This window comes from Primulina eburnea, chromosome 9 (genome assembly GCF_022965805.1).
Source record: "Primulina eburnea isolate SZY01 chromosome 9, ASM2296580v1, whole genome shotgun sequence".
In the NCBI taxonomy this organism is placed as follows: domain Eukaryota; kingdom Viridiplantae; phylum Streptophyta; class Magnoliopsida; order Lamiales; family Gesneriaceae; genus Primulina; species Primulina eburnea.
The window spans coordinates 34827208-34844352 of record NC_133109.1 but is presented as its reverse complement, the minus strand read 5'-3'; the positions used below and the strand labels follow the sequence as shown (position 1 = coordinate 34844352).

The following is a 17145-nucleotide window of genomic DNA, read 5'->3' as shown; positions in this document are numbered from 1 at the left end:
GGACAAGATTTGTGTTCTTTATGGTAACTACATATACACTCGATTATAGAATGAATTGCTTTAAAAAAAAAGTCCAAAAAAAAAAAAAAACACTTCTAGACTTAAATACTCATCATTAGGTGCAGCTGAATTTGATATATTGAAACCACCAATTGAATTTAAAATTATATATTCAAAATATTTGATTTCAAGAGATTTGAGGCACGAGAGTTCAGAGTTTTCAATCGATCGATTTTAAGTTTGCTTCCGACGTCATTTGGCACACGATTCCCAGCAAAAGAGAGACTTCGATTAAATTCAAACTCAGCGATAATATTGATGAGTATAAATAATACGCTGTTGCATTTCTCTAACCATCATCCGTTCCAAAAACTGGTGTGTAACTTCTACTCGGTGAGGAAAAAAAACCCACTAAATTACAACAACCTAGTATTGGTCAAATGTCACAAATCAAAAGAGATTCAATTGTATCTGTTATTCCAGCTCCCAGATGGCAGCATTCACGAGTCTCTCTATCTATTTCTTCGATACAAACCCAAATACTTCGCCTAGTTCTCACCAAATCTGCCTTCTTTCCTGGAACGTGATCGAGTTTCTGGTTTATGTTTTCCAACTGATACTCCCATTGTTTCCACATAGGTCATTTCGAGGAGTTATTCTAATAGGGTGTGCTTCTGTGTTGAAAACCCATTCATCCAGTGAAATGACTGAAGATGGAGAGAAAAGAAGATACAGATATTTAAGCGTCTCTGCCAGAAAAAAGCTTTGCATCATGTTGTCTTTCACACCAGTATTAACCTGACAATAAGTAGAAAACAGCGCGTGTCATGGCATGAATTTTATGTCTCTCAAAGAAAACTGGAAATCAAAAACGAAGAACATGCAACACAATTTACAACATCACAGAATTGTATCAATTAACAGATAATTTAAGTGCCAGAGAAAAGTATAAAACAAACAAACATAAGAACCACGAAAGACAACAAAAGAAAAGAAGCTCACATCTTTTAATCCAACATATCCTGTCTCTATGCGGGAGTTCTTCTCGAATGCTAGAAAGATATTCCATCCCCATTCTTGATATGTCTTATTACCGGTCAAACGCCAGAGGTAAAAGAGTGACTCAACCGTTTCTGGCCTTAATATGTTCCATGAAGTTCCAACACTCATATCCTATACGATTATAACCGATCAAACAACTGAAAAAAAAAGCAGCTTTCTAATACGTTCTGCAATAAATGTATGGGACGGAAGGAAAAAATTACTTGTCCCGAATTAAAGAAGTAATTTTCTCCAGCTAATTTTGTTGGTGTTGATAGGTAGAAATTATAGCACGTCCAAGCTAGCTGCACAAAGAGGTCAAAATTATTCACTCAAAAGCAATAAAGGGCCACCTGCTTCACAGGCATATCAGCTCATGAAACTTTGACGTGAGGAAACTGGTACAGATACCTCCTCTGCCAGAGATAGAAACTTTTTAGCTTCATCAGGAGCATAACCAGTAGAACCCAATGCTAACATTCCTGGAGCAAAACATGCAAGTTCATCCATCTGCAATTGTCTAATGAATTAGAGAAAATGTTCCAAACACCTGAAATAATATATTTCAGCACTAATTTTCAATCAAAGCTAAACCACCTTGTCTATCAATGAAGCTCCATTCTTCTCGCATAGATAAGCAAATGACGAAGGGGTAGTTCTCCGAACCAAGGTAAGAAGACCTTTCATTGATGTCTCCCACATTTCCCTGTTAGGAATCAATAGCATGACGGTTGTAAGAAGATTGCAGGAAAGAAAAACTATCACAAGAATTCAGTAATGCTAGAATGGTGATCAAAACAGCCAGCCAACAAAAAAAAACAAATTTTACTAATAAAAGTGTAAGAGTAAATAATGAAATGCAAGTGAAGCGTGGACAAAAGGACCGGGTAATAGCAAAATGAAGACGAACACATAAAAATCAAAGAAGGAAAGAACTTCACTATTAGTCTGACCTTCAGGGAACATGAGCATATGCAAGTGTCTGAGTGAAGAGATACGTACCGATAATGCTTCACTGCAGCAGGTCTTGTTCCCTTGAATCCACACCTTGAGTAGATATTCATAAAAGCTGCATAATTTGGTTTCTTCATTAAACACTGTAGATAAGCTAATAACTATTGATATTATTTATAAATATGCATCAGTATACAAATATTCTGAAGTTCAGACTATCAGAACAAAAGATATTAAATATTTTGGATACATAGAAACCTGTCCCCCATGGCTCCGAAGGTTATGGTTGAGTGAGATCTTGTTCCTGTGTGTGGATTAATATATATAGGAAGCAAACCATCTGGTGGAAAGGTCTTATTAAGCTCCAATATAACATTTTCCACCTGAAACATTTAGGTCTGGATTTAATTACACTGAGGAAAGACAAATTATAATAAATAGTGGAATTTCATGTTGTTATCTGAATTTTCTTCACTTGATTGTGCTAGCAGGGAGAGGGGTGACTCTTTTTTCTTGTGCGAGGGGAATTTCTTCCGAACATGAATTAAGTCATATTCCCATATTCATAATGTAAAAATAGTGGAATTATTTATCCCCGTCTGATTCATCGATCTTATTTTGTTTTGGTATTGCTGGGGTTTAAACTCCTCTCAGTCGTTAAAATCTTGACAATCTAAATATAGCACCATGTAGACATATACATGCTCCATCACCAATGATACTTCATGAAGTTACTTTCAGTTCTTTGCGAGCATTTTCTCATCTGTCAAAAAATAAATATTTTGGAAAAAAAAAATACCTTCTGCTGATACTTGATGTCCCCTGTCCTTTGGGAAAGAGCAATAAATTCCAGCTGCTCGGTGCCAGAATCTGCCAGGATGCTATCACCCTAAATAAAAAGAAAATATTATCTCTGCATTCATGCATGCTAAAATAGAATAAGTTCGGTGGTACTGTTCAAAGAGAATCTGATTCTATTTTTATACGTAAAAGGTGACTTCATCTTTGACAAAGGCTACGGAGTCAAAAAGATAATTTCAACTAAGAGGAGCTTGAAGGGAAAAAAAAGGAATATACGCCTTGCACTACTCATGCTTCATATTGTCGACAAGGAGAAGAAATACAAAAGAGTTGATCACTGAGAAAAATTTAGAATATATAAATTGAACGTTGAGAACAGCCAATTTATTGGGTGACAGAATGTTGTGCCCTTATTTTGGTTAAAGAAGAAAAAGATTTAGATGTAATTGAACATAAAAAGTGGTATGTCAATAAAACTCTCTTAGGCGTTAGAGAAACGTGCTGATGCATGGTATGTAAACCGTAAGAGCAACATCAAGAAGTAAATTAAGAAAAATAAACCATGCATAAAAGAACTGCTGAGTTAAATTTTCAAGACAACTCATTCCAACACACAAATAAAGTATAACAAAAGCTTTAGATAATTATATAGGCTTAAGATGAGGAACAAATAAATCTTTAACTTCATCTTAGAAAAGGGTGGAGCTTACTTTAGAAATGATAACTTACCCCTGACCACCCAGGATTATGAGGATTCCCATGAGCCAAGTTAATAACATTATATGGTATGCCAGAAGGAGTATCCCATGCAGGCAGAAGTATGTCAGCAATATCTTTAGCTTTTTCAAGAAAAACTTTATCACCAGAGAGATCATATGAACTGAGAAGTCCACCTACAACTCTGGATTGTCGCAAAAAACTAGAACTGTCAGCAAAGAGCTTGAAAGGTTCCTCGTCTCCTTAATTGAAACCGTCAAACCTTATTAGCAATATCATATATATATTCATGCATGCCAAATGACTAAGGAATAAAAAGACATATGAAACCTTGCAAAGCAACCTTATGGTTGTCTCAAACACGCTCGCATCATAGTTCTTGTTAAAGTCCAAGGACTCTACAACCCACCTGCCATGATAAAGATGCATTAAAGAACAATGATGGAAGGTAAAGTTGTTCAGTAACTTAATACGAGATACTTAAAGTAAACAGAAGAAGTTACACAGGAGACCAACAGTTTCATCTCATTCACATCTCTCTCAACTAAGTTTTTGCTTTCATTTTGTGTTGTTCTAGACTTCAGATATGAGTAGCAACTTAAAGAAAAGAAGTCATAGAGTTCTACTCGGGCTGAAAGATCATTTGGAAATGGCTAAAGAAATATAAATAAAAAAAAGCTGCACTAGTGATATGCTGTTATTGAGGGGTATAGAACACAAGAGTTTAAAGTAGCAAAGAAAGGAAACAGAAAGTAAATAAAACATCCCAGATTGATCACAGAAAAACCTTAACTTACGCTCTAGCTTTTTGGAACTGCTCATCCAAACCCATAATGTATAGTGTGTCAAGAGCATCAATTAAAGTTGCTCCAAGACCACCAAAGCTGTTAATGCCATTCTTTGTTTGAGGCTGTTACAGAATTTGAGATCATGGGCAATTAACAAACAATTCTCAGGCTATTTCTTCTCTAACTTTTTTAGCCCCTTCAAACAATTAAATGATTAAAGGACATAACATGACTGCCTAATTAAAACACCGAGGCTTGAGAGCTTGTACAAACAGAAGCTAAGATTGAATTAAAAGAAACGAGAGAACCAAAGAGCAATGTTATTGTCTCTAGCTTTAAGACTTTGAGCAATAAATAAAAAGTAGTTTGATGAGACAGTATTCAGACTGATTGTTCAAAAAAGCCTTTCTTTATGGTTTCTAATTCTGTTCTAATCTTTACTACCAATTGTCATATGAATTGAAACAAGATGGCAAAATGACAATAAATTGAATGAGAAACAATCTTCAGAAGATGGGAGTACATTGTTTATTATTAGCCAACAGGTCTTTAACCTCTTGGATTCCGTTACCAGATTGGCACTGTTCCAAGATAATTATTGCAAAGTATATTTATTTGAATTACTATTATCATATCACATATTCAATCTCCTGCAAAACAAAGTTTCTGACACTAAGGGAAGAAAGTCAACGCCAACAAAAGCAGAAACCATACCTGGAGTTCATCATGACCCCAAGCATATCTTTCATATGAAGTCCATGCATGAATCATGGCATTTCTAACTTTCTCTCGTCTTTCAATATCAATTGGATCATCAGAAACATCTGAATGCCTACCTAAACTATGGACTCGGGCACTAGACTTCTCCTTTCTAGCATCCTCTTGACCAGTCTTTATTTCTTCAAGCTAAAGTATCAACCAAATTCTAAGCACCATGCTAAACGAGTACGAAAGAGAGGAAAAACACCAAAACGAGTGACTATGCTAAGGAAAAAACGAGGGAAAAGATTGCCCAGAACTTTCAAGCATTTTATATATGATGTGTCGTGAGGTTTATTTTCATGATACGATACGAAAATTAGAAACTTCCTTTAATCAAACTTACTGAGAATGCATATCTGCACAGACCTACAAATAATCCTACATGAGAAAGATTCATATTGAACAAAATCTTAGCCTGCAATGGTACGACATGTGGGTTAAAAGAAAAGATGGAATTACAAAGGAACACGATGACAACCTCAAACAAAGTGACTTAAGAAAAAATTGAAACTCTTAAATTGCAGACGTTACCAGATCTTTTAACCGAATAACTTCATCGTTCAATTTAGACACCTCTTCCTGCAAAAAAGTTCAGTGTGTAGTCAATAGAAAGTGGTGTATAACTATTCTTTCACTTACGAGCTGAATCAGCATGAACAGAAAGCAATGCAAACAATGATACAAAAAAGAGGATCCCGTAAAGCAATTCAATCAGACAGCACAGGCAGCTGTGTGTTAATAATTTAGGCACACTTTTGCTCACATATTTAAGATGGCGGCCGCCAACAACACGCAGCACCTAAGCCAGGCCGAAATTTTTCCCCAGTTAGTGAACATATTACATTCCTCTATCTCAACTCTTTCCAGTAATTACAAAACAACCTAACAGCAAAGAAAGCAAAGGGGGCGATCGTACCTGGTGTTCGCGGACTAAAGTTTGACGATCCCAAAAAAGCAAAGTGGAGGAGACGAAGAGCGTGAAGATAAAAGCTAAACGCTTTGGTCTCTTCAGATAATAGGCGGGATTTAGGAATCTCCACCTGTTGGAAGACGATCTACTCCTCGCCATGGATACGGATAGATTGAATTATTTATTTTCAATCTTGAATATATACGTGAAGAAGAAGGCGAAGACTGCTGCATCACAGCATTTGATTTGGGATGGCTTTTATATAAAGATTGACCTTTAAATGCAAAACAAATTTGCGTATACGTGTCACCAATTGATCATACTGATATTTACAATAAAAAATAATATTTTTAATATAAAAATAATAATTTTTCATAGATGACTTAAATAAGAGACTCGTTCACAAGATATGACCCATAAAATCGTTTACCTAAATTTTTACCTAAATTTAAAAAGTCAAAGCTCAAAACACAACATATTATCATGTTAAATATTAATCATGATTTAAATTCTATAATCATGATTTCTCCACTTGAAATTGACAAAAGCTTCACACAATTGTTGTTTGGAGTATTCGTAAATTGTTAAGGGATTAATATAGAAAAGTCCGATATTTTTTTAAAATTGCATTTAAGATCATAATTTTGATCACCTGTTTCTCTCAAAGAATTGCACAGTGGATAAGTGCAAAAAGAATAGAGATCAATTTATTTAATTTCCTCGTTTAATTGTCGTTTTATTTTTGTTTTCAAGTGTTATGTCATTCATTTTTTTCTTATCGTACTTTTTATTTACTTCTATGCTATCTATTTAGTGAGATATTACAATGATAGTAGATGGTTTAAGTAAAACTGTAAATTTGAATTGACATATGTTGTATTATCTATATATAATGCATGGCATTTCATCTATATCTAAATTATTATTATTTTTTGTTACTTTTCCTAATATATAATGTGTGGATGGATTGTTTTTGTTACTTTTCCTATAGTATATATCTAAATTATATATATATTAATTCATATTATATATAATTAGTCTAGTATATATTACAATTATACATGATTTTTGTAGGACCTGTGAAGATTATAGGTTCTATCATCTCCGCTGAACTCAGCAACAAAGACAAGACCTTACATTTACAGTTCCCGGCGAATCAATAACAAAAGCTCGACTGCGGCGGTGGATACATGAAATTGCTCGGTCGTAAAGTTGATTAAAAGAAATTCGGTGGCGATACCCGATAATGAATAATTGTTTATGTTTGGACCAGACATATATCTGTGGCTACAACGCCAAGAAAGTCCATGCATGCAATTCTGACCTACAATGCAATTGATCAAGAAAGATGTCCCCCAACTGAGCCATGTCTGTACTTTTATCCTCGACCTGATGTCATTTACAAGAAGCAAATTGGTAGCTTATATTCGGACTGGGATCGGCCACTCCCTCCAAAAAGAATAACGGACACTGATGCCAAGACACATTCATGTTCATTACTGACCAACACCCTGAAGATTGGGATGATAAGGAATTCATTCCTGATCCCAAAATACAAAAAACCAGAGGTGGATTAATTTCTCGAGTTCATGATTCATATCTGCATAAAACCACCAAAGTGGGTAATTAATTGTAGGTTGTGATTGGATGATGCGATATTTGTGGCGGAATAGGTGAGCCGTGGGGCTGGCTGTTCCATTTTCCCATTTTTGTTTTATTAGTCCTATACTAGATAACTCTTACCAATAAGTTGCTTGTCTTTGATTTTCCCTTACCTTATTCGGGCTTGAACCAATTGAAAAGATTATTGTTGTATCAGCCAGATTGTTTCTTTAATTGTAATTTGATTTCATCAAATATAAATCAGTTGACCAATAATATCCAATTATGTATATACTTACAATGGAATCAAATTATCACGGTTAATGAGATCCTACCCATGTGGGCATTGCATCCATGAGAGGATGGATGACCAAGATCTTGCCAAACATACAATTTCAAAAAAAAAAAAAAGTGGGTCCTACATATGCATAGACAAATTTTGACCATCCATCCTATCATGGGGGCAATGCCCGCATAAGTAGGATGAAATAAACCAAATTATCCCCGAATTCAGATGAGTTTTTGCGATATTTTCCTACAATTTCTACTATGTATTAAATCAACAGGGATATATTATGTGATGTCAGCCATGTCTGTCCAGTTTTTCAAATAATAAAAAATTTTAGAGTTATCAGACATTGTTCATTTCACTCGATAATTGATAGCAATTTTTTTAAAATAAGATATATTACTCATTTTTAGAGACTTCGGTCATATATCGATGATAAAAAAAAAATTTGCTAGATTTTTTTTGTTACATATTCTTTTAAAGGAATGTCAACACAAAGCTTTGCATTGGTTTAGCGCTAGGAAAGTCCAAAGAAAAATGCAACACGATAAAAATAAGTTCTCGAAGCCTCGCCAAAAGTATAAACTTCAAGAAAAACTTTTATGATATCGTTTAATAAGTCGATTTTATAATGAAGATCTCTAATCCAACATGGTTAATAATTTTTTTATTATAAATATAGATCGGATTAACTTAGTTAAATTTACCCTCGATACAATAGGAGAATATTATTTATCAAAATATAGATATTATATTTTGTGGGCCAAATCTCCTCCATTTATATTTCTCCGTTTAAACCATCATATTTACGTGCAAAATTATTTAAAAAGTTACTTTAACATGTAGTATTTAATAAAAAAAAATTCAAATACTTCAAACCCAGCAATTCGTGTAACTCCCAATTAATACTTGCCACGTGTCAAAAGTGACAGCGAACCATGACGTGTTGATATCCTATTCGTTGGAACACCTGACATTCCACGTCATGCAGATGATATATATAAAAACATGGAATTCATTTCTGTCTCTCTTAGCAATCAGCCATGGCAACTGCACAAAGAAGACTCATAAACCCTAATATTCTCTCTCTAGCCCTTGCTTTCTCCCTCCTCCTCGCCATCGCTTCTGCCAAAGTATTTTTCGAAGAGCGTTTCGATGGTATTATTTTCATGTATAATTCGCTGGATTTGGTTACGTTTTTGTTGCCTGGATCTGAGACGCAATAATGTGAAGTAAATCTGTGATGGTTTTTCGAAAATTGTGCTGGTTTATTTCTCCGATTGCTCGTCTTGTTCTGGAAATGCTGAACATTTGATTAATATATGAGATGTTTGTTTCTGATGCGATTGTATAATTGTGATTGACGTTGCAGCTTTGTGGGTCTCTTAAATTAGTCGGTATGCTGTCAATCCCCGTTCCCTGGGGTAGATTAGATCGGTTGTGAATTATGTTGGTTAAGTGAAAGTAAATATACTTGTTTAATCGGCAATCCTGCTAGTAGTTTGTATTAAATACGGTGATTGTACTTGAAGGAAATTGTAGTGGATGGTCGATTACTTGATGGTAATTCTTTCCACAATTAGGTCCAACTTGTCGAAGAATCCTTTGTTTATCCACAATAAAAAATGAATCTTGTCTTCTACTCGTTTACACAAAGAGTAGCAAAATAGTATCTTTCCAGTTGATATAGATGATTACTAGTATTTTAAGAGAATTATGCGAGAGTTTAATTATTTTCTGGAAGAGGAATGATCTGGACGTGTGAGAACAAATTACCATACAAGCTTATTGACTGCTTCATATTCTGGAGTTGGAGCTATCCTACTATACTGACAAGTTTCAATCCATTATTCAGTTTCCTCGTATCCGAAAAAAGATTAACCTTTTTGCCTGCAGAAAAACAGACAAAAGATTGTTGTTTATTTAATTAAATGAAGCAACCCCTTTCATGTTTCTTGTTGTGGTTCTGATTGTCGTTTGGCTGAATTTTTAAGATGGATGGGAGAATCGGTGGGTCAAATCTGACTGGAAGAAAGATGAGAGTATGGCTGGAGAGTGGAATTACACCTCTGGCAAATGGAATGGAGATCCTAATGATAAAGGTAGAAATATCCTTGTGCCGCGTGCTTACCGCATATACTGTGTATCCTTGTATGTTTAAAAGAGATTCTTGTACACGTATGTTTCTCCAGGTATCCAGACCAGTGAAGATTACAGGTTTTATGCCATCTCTGCTGAGTTTCCTGAACTCAGCAACAAGGATAAGACCTTAGTTTTCCAGTTCTCTGTCAAGCATGAACAGAAGCTTGACTGCGGTGGTGGATACATGAAATTGCTCAGCGGTGAAGTAGATCAAAAGAAATTCGGTGGTGATACCCCTTACAGGTGATGAACACTCACTATTTGTTAGTGAAGTATTCTCTTCGCTAAGTTTCTTTGACCTATTTATAACTGATTGGTTGTGTTTGTTGTTGACTGTAGCATTATGTTTGGACCAGACATCTGTGGCTACAGCACAAAGAAAGTCCACGCAATTCTCACCTACAATGGTACTAACCAATTGATCAAGAAGGATGTACCCTGTGAGACCGACCAACTGACTCATGTCTATACTTTCATCCTCCGACCTGATGCTACTTACAGCATTCTCGTTGACAATGTTGAGAAGCAATCTGGTAGCTTGTATTCTGACTGGGATCTTCTCCCTCCAAAGAAAATCAAGGACACTGATGCCAAGAAGGTGCGTTTGTTCACTTCTGCTGGACATCGTTATTTCCAGCCATAAATGCTCTAATACTTTATATTCTGATGCTATTCTTTCTATATTTTGATGATAGCCTGAAGATTGGGATGATAAGGAATACATTCCTGATCCTGAAGACAAGAAGCCAGAGGTAAAATAATTTCTTAATTTATTTACGAATTCTTTGTATTTCGTGACATCACGGACATCGAAGTTTTATTTCCACAGGGTTATGATGACATTCCGAAGGAGATTCCGGATTCTGATGCCAAAAAGGTAATTGAATAAAATTCTGCACTCTTTTCTTGTGCACGAATGAATCAGAGCCTAGTAGTTAATGACTTGTGTAAACTGCTCCCTGTTTGCAGCCTGAGGATTGGGATGATGAGGAAGATGGAGAGTGGACTGCACCGACGATTCCCAACCCTGAGTACAAGGGTCAATGGGAAGCAAAGGTGTGTGGATCTCATTTCCAGTTTATTCGGGTTTGATATTAAATGGATGCTAATTACCCGTTTCTGCATCATTAGAAAATTAAGAATCCGAACTACAGTGGCAAATGGAAGGTACCGATGATTGATAACCCAGGTGATTTGCTGTTTTTTCAGCATTTGAGCCAGGTGCATTTTACTGGTTCCTCAAGGTCTCGAATTTGTTTAATATTTTGGTGTGGTTGCAGACTTCAAAGATGACCCAGATCTCTATGTTTTCCCGAATTTGAAGTACGTAGGCATTGAATTGTGGCAGGTATAGGAATCCTAAATGTTTCTTTTTTATTCCAGTTGACTATATTAACTTGTGGTTAATTGGTGACATAAAATGTTACAGGTGAAATCTGGAACCTTGTTTGACAATGTCTTGGTGTCTGATGACCCTGAGTATGCTAAGACGCTAGCCGAAGAAACATGGGGCAAACAGAAGGATGTATGTTAGTTTGGTTTTGTGTTCTCTCTTCTATTTTCTTAACATCAACATCCCTACTTAAGATTGACAAAAAGTTGTCTCTTTGATGATGCGCGACTGATGTTGATATTGCAGGCTGAAAAGGCTGCTTTTGACGAGGCAGAAAAGAAGAAAGAAGAGGAGGTAAGAACACATACCTTTTCATATCCTATTTGGTAGCATGTCCTATCACCATTCATTGTTTTTTGACTTTTATGGTCTATTTTTATCCGGAATAAGACTGATTCTGATTTGCGAGTGACGTCAATTTAATTTTCCTGATATTTCTATTCAGGAATCGAAGAATGATGCCATTGATTCCGATGTGAGCAGCAAATTCTTTCTTCAAAACACAGGCTGAGTGATGCCTTTATTAATCATTTGTATCCCGAATCCCTCACCTGTTGCACGCTTTGATTTACAGGCTGAGGATGGAGAAGATTCTGATGCGGACTCAGAACCCCACGATGCCAAGGATGATGTCAGACCGGATTCTGAGGAACAAGACGAAGCTGAGAAAGATGTGCATGTAAGGGTTTTACTTTGTTTGACATTTAATTTGTGTAGCATTCAAAGTTATATTCCCAATGAAATAATTCATATTTGGTTGTATATGTGCAGGACGAATTATAGGATGCTTGGTGGGCAGTGAGAGATTTTCTTAGCTAGAGCTCATCAACCAGATGTGGAACATTTTTAGCGAAAATGAATTGTTTTGAGGCTAAGCTTTTAATTTGAACACTCGAACCAAATTGTGAAATCTACTTCATGTTTTGAGATAGAATCAGATTGATATTTTAGCCATTGTTTATGTTACTTAATTCATCGCCCAGTCTACTTAATAACGAGAACAAGTTTCGAAATATATGTGTTTTATATATATTAATTCAATAATATAAAAATCATTATATAATATTTATATAGAAAATCAAATAAAGGAGGTTCCCTTACTTGACCAGTTTACTCCATATCCGATCAAATGTCGTTTTTTTATTCTGAGAGTGATCGAAGGTCGTTGTCGGTAGTTTAAACTTGTGAATGTTGTATTAAAAACATAGAATAAATTATTAATGGTTTTAATGTAATGTAATTGTCGTACCATAAAATTCTGGTTCGTCTGTATCCACCTTCGATATCTAGGAAAATATTCACACCATTTAGCATCTCGTTTGGTGGATCATATATACTCAGACGATAATTAGAATTTACAGGTAAACTGAATTAGGAGCACTGACTATATTGGGAGAAAGATATATTTTGGGAAAAAAGGGTTTTAAAAATGTGGTTGAGATAATATGTTTTTGCCTTAGAGGGTCGAAAAGGGTTAACGATTCTTGAATTTGAAATGATTAGCCGATTGTTTTACCTACAAAATAACAATGGTCTCATATATACCATAAGATGAACATTTTCCGAAATGTGGGATTAAATTATAGTTATGATGATATCCTTTTTTTACTATTCCATCTAAAATTGATAATTCATTCATTTATATTTTTGGAGACGTGGGATTAAATTAAAGGCAAGTCTGTAAAATGGAAATAGATATAATATAAACAATACGTTATTTATTATTACAATTATTTGTGTGCCATAATTTAAGGTTGTTATTATTTGTACAGTGATAAATATAGAGAGATGATGCATCGATGCCAACCCCTTCTTCTTTTCTCTCTCTCTCTCTCTCTAGAACTTGTCATTTTCCCCCAATTTTTTCTTCTTCTATTCTCGTTTGGAATTAATCAGGGCATGAATTTCCCGCTGTTCTCTTGTGGATAAACACCGTAGCCTGATTAATTTGACTCTACGGGTATTTTGTTTATCCCTGGAAATGAAATTGATTTTTTGTGTTTCTGGCACGCTGAATTGTTTTGTCGATGATCGGGCGTTTTCTTGGATGTTGAATGTTAATATTGTTTTGATTGGAATATGATGAAATTGTTCTATTTCGATCTATGGTTCGTTTTTGTCTGCTTTGGGGAAATGTGATTGATTTTTGTTACGTTCGGATATTCAATAGGAAAAGAAGATGGCAGATGAACTTTTTTGGGAGCATTTTTTGCTTATTTGGGATGTTCAATTTTCTTTCTTTTCTTATCTCTTCTTTGTGTTTTATTGAGAATCTCGATCGAACGGTTTCCCGCTTGAGGTTAGTAAGTGTAGATTACGAATTTTGATCATTTATTGTAGATTTGTTGTTCTTCAGCTATTGGTGCACTTAATTTTTTTGGTGCGGGTACGGGTTTCCTTGTACAGAAAATCAACGGTAAATTTGCTTTTTTAGTAATTCTTTAGGGCTTAACAGAAATTGAGCAAGTTTTATGAATCTGGAAAGGTCTGTGGCTGGAAAGCTTATGAGAGAATGAAATAACACGTCGATTCCAAATGTTTTTGGATTGCCACAATGGTTTTTGATTTAATCTCAATATGCAGGTTGTCATATACACGATATTTAATCTTTTCTTCCGATTTTGTTGGTGCATAGCCAGATGGCTAGAGGTGGAAAATTTGGATTGAAGCGGGAGGCCAGGAACAACATTCCATTTAGTAGAAATGGTTCAGATGAGTCGGACGAAGACTACACCGTTGGTGAAGATGAGGATTTCAATGAGTCAGAGGATGAAGATTGTTCTCTTGCTGAGGATGAATCAGAAGATAGTTTAGGAGAATTTGTGGAAGAGGAAGAGGAAGAGGAAGAGGAGGAGCCGGTTACGATAAAAAAGAAGGTTAGGAAACCTGGAGGTGGAAAGTGTGTTCAAGGGAGAAAGAAGAATGGGTTTGCAAAGGGAAGAAAGGAAAAGATAACTTATAGTGACGAAGAGGATTATGATTATGATGACGACGACGATGACGACGACTTTTTTGTCTCTAAGCTGAAAAGAAAACATACACTGTCATGGCAACAAGAGGAAGATGACGATGTCGAAGATTTGTTGGACGGTTTTGATTTCAAAATACCAAGAACAAGTTTTGAAAAAAAGAATGGTGGTCATAAGGAGAAGTCTAGAAAGAGTACTAAAGTTTTAAATCGAAAAGTAGAGGAAAAAGGTGATTATGATGATTCATACGAAGACGATGATGAGGAATTTACACCAAATGAGGTTGATGACTTTGATGAGGAAGAGTTACCTGCCACAAAAAAGAAGCTCAGGGTGCAGGAGACTTATATTGCCAGAGGAAAAAGGAGAAAGAGGAATACTGAGGTCTTGAAGAAGACTAAAAGGAAGGAACCTGTGATAGAAAAAAGTTCGAGGAAAAGAATCAGATCTGATCATGGTGAGTCTACGCTTAAGAATCCTGTGTTTTTGAAGAAGAAAAAGGACCCTAAACCTGTTCGAGGAAGGAGAAGGAAACTGAGTTTGGATTATGATTCAGATTTCGTGAGTTCCGGGTCAGTCGATTGTGAATACAGAGTCTCTGAAGAAGAGAGAGAACAAGTTAGAGAGGCTAGTGAATTTTGTGGAAGTGTGGCCACTGGTTTGAGGAGTTCAAATGCTTTGAAGATGATTAAAGAAGAAGAATTTTTGCCTCTGCAAAGAAAATGCCCAGGAAGGAAGGGCAAGGAAAAGGTGGTAGACATGAATGTTGCAGTAGGAATGCAAGTTTGTGGCATATGTCTGTCCGAAGAGGGGAAGAGGACTGTCCGGGGAATATTAAATTGTTGCAGTCATTACTTTTGTTTTACTTGCATTATGGAGTGGTCAAAGGTAGAATCACGATGCCCCCTCTGTAAGCAAAGGTTCGCAACTGTTTGTAAAGCTGCTCGAGATGATTTAAGAGATTTAGTTATTCAAGTTCCTGAGCGAGATCAGGTATTGGAATGAAACCATCTTTTTAATTTAGGATATTTAGAACTATTTAGCTGCCAAAATATATACTTATTTGTCCCAGTATTGATGACACTTTACAGGTGTATCAACCATCAGAGGAAGAGCTTCGAGGCTACCTTGATCCATATGAGAATGTTCTTTGTACTGAATGCCTGCAAGGTGGGGATGATGCTCTCATGCTTCTTTGTGACATCTGTGATTCACCCGCGCATTCTTATTGTGTTGGTCTTGGACGTGAAGTACCTGAAGGAAATTGGTACTGCGATGGCTGTAGACCAACAGCTCTTACTTCCTTGAATGCTCCACATTTGAATCCTACTCCTGATCTTGGTGCAAGTAACAATTTGCCTGTTATCTCATCACCTGTTGCCACTGTTCGTGAAACTTTTGATCTCAATGAATTATACGTACCGGAAACCCCACTGACTCAAGTAGCCATACCTTCTCCATCCCCGAGACATTCTATTGGAGATACTCAGGCTACGTCACCTGGTTCTGGATCAGGTGCATTTACCTTGTTTGAAAGACGTCGAATTCAGCGACAGATCCACCAACTTCTTAATGGCAGGGGCCACCCACTTAATAACAGGAGTAGACAATTAGACGGAAATGATGCTGTTTCCCCTGTGACTGTGATTAGCCTTTTTGGTTCTCAAATTACTCGTGACGGGGTATTAGCACCTCAACATACCGTTAATCAATCAAGAATGGCACCACAAAACATCCATCGCCAGGGAAGGTTACCGGAAAATTCCACGCCTTTGTTGTATCGTAGGGAAGTCATGTTGCCAAGATTAAGCAGTTTGAGGGGACATGTACTTCATAATCAAGCTTCTACATCCACAAATCACACTTTTGATGGATTGGCACACGGAGAATTTGTTGGTATCAATGAAAGAATCAACCGGGATATGAGTAATCAGCAACTTTATACTTGCAGTAGTACATCGAACACTGGATCTGAAGCTAGCATGTCTCCCTTTCAATTTAGAGAGGTTCATCTCTCCCTTCGAAAAAGAACGTTTGCATTAGTAATAATTTTAATGTTCTACGTGGTGGATTTCTACTTGTTTCAGGCCTATCATTTATATGGAACCTGTCTTCTGTCTTTTAATTATTTCGAATTTCTTGGATGCAGGTTCCAGTACCTTCAAGGACATTGCAAGGATCTCTGCGCACCCCTTTTTAGCTGCACATGTTCTTGAGGACCAAAGTAGTAAACCGAAAGCGCACACGACCCTTAATCTGTTATCACGCTCATCTATTATCGACTGGTTTATCAGAAATCTGGTGTCCCAAGTTCATGTTATTTGCAGATGGCAGAGTTGATCCTGGCTCACATGATCTACAGACATGTTCGGATGCGTGATCTGCGTTTCTGGACGACTGATATATGTTAAGCTAAATCATTTTTGAATTTGTTTTACAGATTCAAGTCACTCATTTGCACACATGGAACAAGAATTAAAAAGTTATTTAGAACAAAAATCGGAGCTTCTTCCTTTCATGTTCACAATAGAGATAGCGAGTACTAGAAGTGGAGCTGCTGGTACCCATTTGTTGTTGATAGATGAAAACATGGAAGAGGCAACCGGTTTACAAGCTATTTTATCACATTTAAAATTGTTTGTCATATTTATATACAAATGGCTTATTTTTCTCGATTTTTTAATATTGGAGCAATATTAATTATTCATCAATGGAAATGCGTGAGTGATCATAAATATTTAATTTTTGTTTCTAAAACGAAAAAATTAAGAATGTTA

General features: G+C 36.0%; 2 protein-coding genes and 1 pseudogene across 7 annotated transcripts; 2 read left to right on the top strand and 1 right to left on the bottom strand.

Moving 5' to 3' along the window:
- Positions 1 to 291: 291 nt before the first annotated feature.
- Positions 292 to 6237, bottom strand: LOC140842060 (mannosyl-oligosaccharide 1,2-alpha-mannosidase MNS1-like; annotated as a pseudogene).
- A 2642-nt stretch (positions 6238 to 8879) lies between these two features.
- LOC140842058 (calreticulin-like) lies at positions 8880 to 12353 on the top strand. Its single transcript, XM_073209876.1, has 14 exons — positions 8880 to 9022; positions 9859 to 9966; positions 10057 to 10249; positions 10346 to 10604; positions 10702 to 10758; positions 10836 to 10883; positions 10976 to 11062; positions 11138 to 11195; positions 11287 to 11354; positions 11436 to 11531; positions 11646 to 11693; positions 11845 to 11874; positions 11974 to 12078; positions 12171 to 12353. The coding sequence occupies exons 1-14, from the start codon at positions 8908 to 8910 to the stop codon at positions 12180 to 12182; spliced, it is 1284 nt and encodes a 427-aa protein (XP_073065977.1). The 5' UTR covers positions 8880 to 8907; the 3' UTR covers positions 12183 to 12353.
- An 818-nt stretch (positions 12354 to 13171) lies between these two features.
- On the top strand, positions 13172 to 17049 carry LOC140842056 (uncharacterized). Of its 6 annotated transcripts, none has more exons than XM_073209874.1 (4): positions 13172 to 13359; positions 14039 to 15361; positions 15460 to 16374; positions 16518 to 17049. In XM_073209874.1, the coding sequence occupies exons 2-4, from the start codon at positions 14039 to 14041 to the stop codon at positions 16566 to 16568; spliced, it is 2289 nt and encodes a 762-aa protein (XP_073065975.1). In that variant the 5' UTR covers positions 13172 to 13359; the 3' UTR covers positions 16569 to 17049. The 6 variants fall into 6 exon arrangements, with proteins under 6 accessions (XP_073065975.1, XP_073065973.1, XP_073065972.1 ...); XM_073209872.1 differs by having other exon boundaries at positions 14035 to 15361; XM_073209871.1 differs by having other exon boundaries at positions 13983 to 15361.
- Positions 17050 to 17145: the final 96 nt, after the last annotated feature.

What these genes read in the sequence shown, in the direction of transcription:
- LOC140842058 (XM_073209876.1), top strand. Translation starts at nt 8,908, where the DNA reads ATGGCAACTGCACAAAGAAGACTCATAAACCCTAATATTCTCTCTCTA. An exon ending in TGGAGATCCTAATGATAAAG is followed by an intron (nt 9,967 to 10,056) that starts GTAGAAATATCC and finishes ATGTTTCTCCAG; the next exon opens with GTATCCAGACCAGTGAAGAT. An exon ending in AGGACACTGATGCCAAGAAG is followed by an intron (nt 10,605 to 10,701) that starts GTGCGTTTGTTC and finishes TTTTGATGATAG; the next exon opens with CCTGAAGATTGGGATGATAA.
- LOC140842056 (XM_073209870.1), top strand. Translation starts at nt 13,505, where the DNA reads ATGGTTCGTTTTTGTCTGCTTTGGGGAAATGTGATTGATTTTTGTTAC. An exon ending in CGAACGGTTTCCCGCTTGAG is followed by an intron (nt 13,699 to 14,034) that starts GTTAGTAAGTGT and finishes GTTGGTGCATAG; the next exon opens with CCAGATGGCTAGAGGTGGAA. An exon ending in CTCCCTTTCAATTTAGAGAG is followed by an intron (nt 16,375 to 16,517) that starts GTTCATCTCTCC and finishes TCTTGGATGCAG; the next exon opens with GTTCCAGTACCTTCAAGGAC.